The sequence below is a fragment of the Myotis davidii genome, unplaced genomic scaffold, assembly GCF_000327345.1.
Source record: "Myotis davidii unplaced genomic scaffold, ASM32734v1 scaffold44, whole genome shotgun sequence".
Lineage (NCBI taxonomy): Eukaryota > Metazoa > Chordata > Mammalia > Chiroptera > Vespertilionidae > Myotis > Myotis davidii.
This window is the reverse complement of record NW_006299705.1, coordinates 4,657,888-4,665,961: the sequence shown is the minus strand read 5'-3', so window position 1 is coordinate 4,665,961 and position 8,074 is coordinate 4,657,888. Positions and strand designations below refer to the sequence as shown.

The following is an 8,074-nucleotide window of genomic DNA, read 5'->3' as shown; positions in this document are numbered from 1 at the left end:
ATCCATTAAACAGCATTTTATTTTAGAACACTCTGTGTTAATACAATAAATATACAAAACTTCCAAACCACCGGAGACATGCAACATTAGAGGGACAGATGGAGGGCATTTATATAGAACCATGACAGTCACCATGATGGCAGCGCAGTATTACTCACTGACAAAATATACAAACATCCCTACATAAATAATCCAAGTCCCAAATTACAAGTCACTGAGGGAGGATTTTCCAGTGTTCCAACTTCAGTTTTAAATAAAAACAGCCACCACTTAATATTGCAGACTAAAAAATGACATGGGTGCTTACACTGTAAAAAACCATTTCATGATTCTGATAATGGGTAATGTTAATATGAAGCATAAAACACTAACAAATGCCAATCTTTTGCTGGGTGAAAATGTGACTATTTACTGATTTTGTTAATAGAAAATATAAGAATTTAAAATCCCTACACCTTATCAATCTGTAAGCATTGCCCTCATTTTAATGCACATTTATGTTCTTAAGAAACAATTCTCTCATAAGCTTGTATTAACCCAGATAACTGAATTTATAACATTTTCCCCATCTACACAAAAAGATACTGTTGGTTGTAATTATTCTTTGCTATTTAGCAATGGGGAGTTCTACAGGATAAAGGTATTTCTGTTCTTGAAGGAAAGTATCTCAGCATTTTTCAAAAGTCTCTATGATGTAGCTTTCATTTGCACTTCAAAGAAAAATAAAAAATGGGCTTGAGATATGGACATGGTGTTCTTGTTGTATTTTGTGGTGGACATTTTCAATACATGTAAAATCCACACTCAATAGAGCACACTGATGAAACAAATTTTCAATAAGACTATAGATTCTGAAAAACTTGACTGGCTTATTTGGTTGAGAAAGTAGGTGGAGATTATCGCTGATCAGAAATATTCACAAACAGCTTTAAATTCATACTCTGAGCCTATTTTCATTAAAATAAAAGAAATACATTCCAAGTATATTACTTCAATAAAGTCCAAAATAAATCTGTGAACACCACTGGGATGGATCTATGTCACCAAGGAGCACTATCATGCCAAGCTTCTCTCATAAATAGTAAGAACTCACCATCCAGCCCCAGCATGGACTTCATTTTAACTTCAGATTTGGGGAGAAAATGAAAATAATTTAACCATTTGTGCCCATCTGATTTTTTAAGGGATGTGCAATATCAAATAATATAATCCAATAAATGATCCTTACTTAAAATCAAGTTGAATAAATCACAATTATTCTGTAATCTTAAATTAGCTAATTACTTGTAAAACACAATATAATGACTTTACAAATGTATTGAGTCTCTTAATCAGTATTAAAGATGATTCAAACTTTCAACCCAAATATACTATAAGAATGAATTCCTGTGCTGCATAGTAATAATTTTAAAGTGATTATATTCATAATTAATGCATTCAACTGTATATTTTCTTGCTTGGTGCAAATTAAATGTTTTCTTTTTTCTATTACTGAAAAATTTTAATATATTCAGTCTGTCTCAAAATTTGAAAGACTGATATATATTAGAAATTCAATTATATGTAAAATGCCAGGGTCTTTTAATATTTAATGCCACTAAAGATGAGATACTAAAAAAAAAATCCCTTAAATACTGTACGTTCTTTATGGACAAGGAGTTAAGACTAGACTTTAATACCTCTGTTAAAATTACACACACACACACACACAAAAAGAGCTGCCAAACATAATCTCAGTTCAATTAAAAAGAGTAGCCACAGAATATACCAAAGTTTCATACGGTAATATTTTACTATGATATGAATACGGAAAATTAAAAAAAAAAGGTATTCTCATCAGTACATTCTATTCCATCAATTTTCTACCTTTTCTTTTGGATAATGCACTACATATTATATTCTCATATTGCACCCCAATAAACTTTTATTTAAAACTATTACAGAAAATCACTTTTAATATTTTACAAATGACTCCCCAATTGTACAACCATAAGCAGTGCAGAACCCAAAATACTAATTATTTTAATTTAAAAAACCTGGTGCCCATGCAAGATCATAGAATGATATCAAAATATCAGCTACTCTAAAAAAAGAAAATAAAAAGATAAAATTTACATTATCTACTACGAAATGCACATAGGCTCTTCACCGGTGACAAACTGCTAAAAAAAAGCAAGTCAATCTAAAAATCCACAAGTCTCTGATGGTCTATTTCTTGCAATATAAATAAGAAAAAAGAAATGAAGCATCTATTTACTGCTCCAATGTGTAATCCTTAAGTCTAAGATTCTTGAAAGAATGACTGCAGCTATTACTAAGTGCATTTTTAATCATAAGTACCATATTAATTTTAGTGTCTTGTCACTGAAATAATTTGCTGAACATTCATCGCCCCCAAAATATGGAGAATATTTATTTAGCATGTAATATTTTTTTCTGCAAGGGGCACTAAAATCTTAAGAAACTGTTAGGTAAATAATAAGACAAGGAAGTTTTTCTGGTTTTTGCCCATGCAACAAGTAAATAGGAGATATACATGCTGTGTGTACTGAACATAAAAATATTTATAGAATACAGTAAGTGGAGAAAAAAGTACAGTCAAAAGGTAACAGTGTATTGTTTGCAGATTCTCTAAATTTGGTTACCCTTGAAAGCATTCTGAGCTGCACTAGTTGCTGCAGTTGAAGCTGCGTTTGCAGCTGCGGTCTGGACAGTTTTGTTGGACATCACACCTGATGCGAACTCTTGTTGGGCCTTCTCAAAACTAGCACCTGTTGTGCGATACAGTCCATGTACCTACATAGGCACAAAAAAGCAGAAGAAGATAAGTGGTCATCTATACATTCACTTTCAATAGCTCTTTAACATTGTCTTCTCTATAGCTACACCATCTTAAAAAATTTTTTTTTAGTTTACATATAACACTTTATAATGCAGTCAACACACTGAAATGTCTTGCATTTCTCTTTTTCAACTTTTTGAGAAAAACAAAGACTATTGTGCAATTTTTACAACACCACACACGCAAAGTAGGAGGAAAGTCAAAGCCCTAACTGGTTTGGCTCAGTGGATAGAGCGTGGGCTTGCGGACTAAAGGGTCCAAGGTTCAATTCTGGTCAAGGGCATGTACCTGGGTTGTGGGCACATCCCCAGGAGGGGTGTACATGAGGCAGCTGATCGATGTTTCTAACTCTCTATCTCTCTCCCTTCTCTCTGTAAAAAATCAATAAAATATATATTTTTTTTAAAGTACCTGTCTATTTAAGACACCAATATTTAAGAGGTACCGACAGCAACAAGGAATGATTAGGAGAGGAAGGGGAAAAAACCAAGGACTCTTCTACAGATGGCAAGGAAAGAAAGCATATTAAGGAATGAAGAACTGTCAGGGTAAAAGATAAAAATACCCAGGAACTCCTGAATTCTTCTGATATAGTGGTGCAAGGCCATGCAATATTATCGTGCATCAAAGTGTGAAAATGTTAGGGAGAAAAGGAGAGGACTGACAAGTACGCATATTGGTAAACCCTAAAAGTGCTTTCTTCTAGTAACCATAGCACTATTATAAGTATAGATTATTTCTAATCCTCTTTCAAAATCACATTTTAATGGAACATTAAGAATATAGATAAATTACAATTCCTATGTTCAAGAAATTATCTCAAAGTGAGTACATATGATTAGATTCTAGTAAATTAAGTGCATTGTAGAAATCTAATAAACCTTCTTTACTTACTAGACCCAGTCACAGTGCAATGTAATTACAGGTTCACTAGGTCCCCAAGTTTATAGACATGTAATAAGTAAACATTTGTTTGAATTTGCTTTGTTATTTCCTTTTTCAAATACGTATTGAATAGCTGATGTGATATATTCACAGGCTTCCTAGTTTAAACACTTAAAATAAAATTCATAGCCCCACAGAGCACAGAGGCAAAATAAAGGTAGGATTAGCACACTTTCTCAATAGTCTATCTATATAGACCCAGAGAGCCACCTAGAGGGAAAAGACTTCATAAGTATTCAGTGCACAATGCTCACATACTATCACCACTCAAAACCTCCATAAAACAAGAATATTTGTTACCCTGTCTCTGGGAGTTTTCCTCCGGATAAAATAATTATGTAAATATGTTGCACTAATAAAACTTAAAATTAATTTTTAAATATCTGCATATGGGTCACTAACAAGATGCAATTCCAGAAGGGAACGCTGCTTCCTTAATGTACCTTCAAAAATACCTGAGGTGGTGTATGACAAAAAAAAATTAGATGGAAAGAACCATGGTACTTTACTTAATCAAAATTTTCCAAACATATTTTCATTAAAGCTTATAAAACACCATTTCAATAATTCATGCTTTTATTAATATAAGACCCCAAAATTATTTTAACTTTTATAAAAGCTGGGGAAATACAAATGAGTTTTTGAAATATTTTTATTCTTATTTTGAGTTTTTAATAAACTATGGATCCATAAGCCCAATTTTTTCAATCAACCATTTCCAAGAAATCCTCTATAAAGCCTCTCGCCCATAGATCTAGGTCAGATATCCCCCTTCTGTAACCTCTTGAATTACCAACTTTAGTTTTACGCTATTGAAATCCCACTCATCCTTTGGGGACTAACTCCAATACTGCTGTCCTCTTTCTGCGTGAACTAGCTGTGGTTTTCCCTATTGTGAGTACCTCCTACACTTAGTACATCTTTTAGGGATGCAAATTATGCTGCTTCTTTTGGAGGGCTTATCTACATGTCTGATACCACACATGCTTTTAGTTCCTTTAGGGGAAGAACATTTCCATTTTTTGTTACACCCTTTAATAAAGACATAAATTGTGGCAGAAGCCCCTGAATAAGTATTTGTTTCTTTATCTGCTAGGAATTAAACAAATGACCTAAAATTATCTTCGTTATTAAAAAGTTAGCAAATAAATGCAATACTGCTCTAGTAGACTATACATACCTGTGTTACAAAGTAAAATGCTTAGTTTGTAATTACCTCAGAGGTTAATTTTTTAAAAAGTGAACATACTACTTCATACCTACTAGGATGGCTATAATTAGAAAAATGGAATATAACAAGTGTTGGCAAAGATGTGGGGAAATTGGAACCCTTGCTGGTGGTAATACAAAATAATGCAGCCACTATGGACAATAATTTGGTGGTTCCTCAAAAAGCTAAAAGTTGATTACCAAGCAACTCCATTCCTAGGTATATACCCAAAAAAACTGAAAGCAGAAACTCAAACAGATATGTGTACACCAATATGCACACGTATCATTATTCACAATAGTGAAAAGGAGGAAACAACCGAAGTGACCAACAGATTAATAACACAATGTAGCATGTACATACAGTGGAATATTATTCGGCCATAACAAAGAAATTCTGATTCATACTACAACATGGCTGAACCTTGAAACCTTTATGCTAAGTGATATGAGTCAAACACAAAAGGAAAATATTGTATGATTCCAAATATATGAAATATCTAGAATAGACAAATTCACTGATACAGAAAGTATATTAGTAGTTACCAGGATTAGGGAAATGGAGTTACTAAATGGCTACAGAGTTTCTGTTTGGTGTGATGAAAAAATTTTGGAAATAGACAATGGTAATGGTTACACAATGCTATGAATATAATTAATGTCACTGACTTGTACACTTAAAACTGATTAAAATGGTAAATTTTATGTTATCTTTAAAGATTAATAATATATTCAAAACAACTGAACTGTACATTTTAAATGAGTAAACTGCATATTTAAATACCTCAATGAAGCTGTTAAAATATATATATAAAGACTTGAAAATGTTATGTATAGCATTATAAATACTTGATTTACTAAATTACTACTAATAATTACCTGATGAATGTGGACACAAAAGTCTATACACAATTTTTAAAGTTTCATGGAAAAAATAATCATTCAAAACTAGGTCCCAAGAGGAATATGAATTATGTATTATCTATTTATGTCTTCCATACTAAGTTATTCTAGCTCTCACACAAATTTTAAAAAGGGGGAAATTTTGGATACCCCTCATACATATTCCCCTGTGATTCATTCATTTATTATTTGACCTACTCATAACACCTCTGCCTTAACCCCAAACTATTATTCAATTCTAATCATTTACTATAGAAAGAAGATATTTAAAAAACAAAACATCATTTAGAAATAATCTAATGAAAAGTTTAAGAAATCTGCCGAAACCGGTTTGGCTCAGCGGATAGAGCGTCGGCCTGCGGACTGGGGGGGTCCCAGGTTCGATTCCGGTCAAGGGCATGTACCTGGGTTGCAGGCACATCCCCAGTAGGAGGTGTGCAGGAGGCAGCTGATCGATGTTTCTCTCTCATCGATGTTTCTAACTCTCTATCTCTCTCCCTTCCTCTCTGTAAAAAATCAATAAAAATATATTTTTTTAAAAAAAGAAATCTATTTGTGAAAGGTACGGCTGAACTATTCCCTCATTTATGAAAAGGTACAAGAGACAGGTATTCTTGCATTTCAATTTTTTAAAATTTGGATTGTAAGATGATGCTACGAGGGAAACAATGTTAAGTTACCATAATGTTCATACTGGGAATTCTACATACCAATGGTTACCTACTCCAACTATACAAGATATCAAAATGCCAACAAAATTCTCAGAATTGTATTCACTGTAAGAGAAATAAACATATATCACAGAATGTGTTTAGCTAGGGATGGAAACACAAAATAGCCAAATAAAACATAACAATTCTAGAGTTAAAATAGTGTGTGCACAGATAACTTTTAGAGGGTTTATGAAGAGCCTGACCCCTAGTGGTTATAAACTACGGCTACATAATGCCAATTATTTATTTTTTTTAAACAGCCAGTTTGAGCAAGTGAAAAAGAAAAAATTAGGTGCTTTTATCGGATCTCAATTTCTATCAAAGTAAGAGAAATCTATGCCATTACAAATATGAAAGCTAGCTCAAATCACATTTTAGCTTATATTATCCCCATTGATTATACATCACAAAATCGTCTCATCTAAATTCCTTCTTTCACAGATAAAGACTGAGATTCAGATAAGTTTAAAAGCTTATACAGACTGAAAGACAGTGAACACATATAAAAAAGAAATAACTGGGAACTTCTTTAATTATGTAGTAACAGGAAAAAAAAGCCAACCAAAATATAGTATGTTGTACAATTTCCATATCAATATACTGATTTGAGAAGCAGTCATACTTCTTTTGAATGCCTGGAATACAACACAGCTCTAAAACCTTTCTTTTCATGCAACTGGATCCTGAAGAATTGTTACCTGGGGAAGAACATTGTAGGTCAAAGACTAGAGTGCTGCACACAGCAGTTACACAGCAGCTGCAAAATAAACACTTCCTCTATACTCTGACTCTATTAAGCATCTATGCCACACATTCTCCACCACTGCTGGTTAAAATTTCTTCCACATTCTTCCCTCAGTAGATTCTTAATTGCTGGGAGTATTCTACCCTAGACCCTCTTCTCACTTCATATTCACCTTCTATGTTCCATTTACATCAAGAAGTCTATCATTCCCAAGTCTAGAAATCCAGCCTAAAGCTCTTTCCTTTGCTCCCAACTTATTATCCAAAAGCCTACAAAGTGATTAACACTAGATTGCCCAAGGAAGTCATTTTGACTGCTTTTTAATTTCAATTAGAAAAACAATGATGTATATAATGACAAAATTTCTTAGAATTTTGTGACTTTTTATACAACATATAAATGCGTTTATTAATAATTGTAGTTACCTCCCCCTCCTTCATTTCCGGTATATATATATATGTGTTATACCCCTATATTGCCCAAAACCAGTCATTTTGACTGCTTGAGGAAATTATGACTCTTATTTTGAATTGAGTAAATTTCTTATATGACCAGTTCGGCTGTGTATTGAAATAACAGTTTTCATTTTTTTTCGATTACCGTCACATGATAACATACAAGTACATGATAAATTGTCGATACTGGGTAAGTTGCAGTTGCTCAATAAGCTAAACTAGTACTTGTTATTCGAATCTTTATGCAGTGATACTTGTTGTA

At 32.8% G+C, this 8,074-nt stretch overlaps 1 protein-coding gene across 2 annotated transcripts in view; it reads right to left on the bottom strand.

Annotated features, from left to right (window-relative positions):
* Nucleotides 1-8,074, bottom strand: part of SCAMP1 (secretory carrier membrane protein 1) — a 66,725-nt gene continuing 58,651 nt past the window's right edge. For both annotated transcript variants that reach the window (XM_006775463.2, XM_006775464.2), the window contains one exon: nt 1-2,796. In XM_006775463.2, the coding sequence (XP_006775526.2) occupies nt 2,632-2,796 (165 nt within the window). In that variant the 3' untranslated portion in view covers nt 1-2,631. The remainder of the gene's footprint in view (nt 2,797-8,074) is intronic.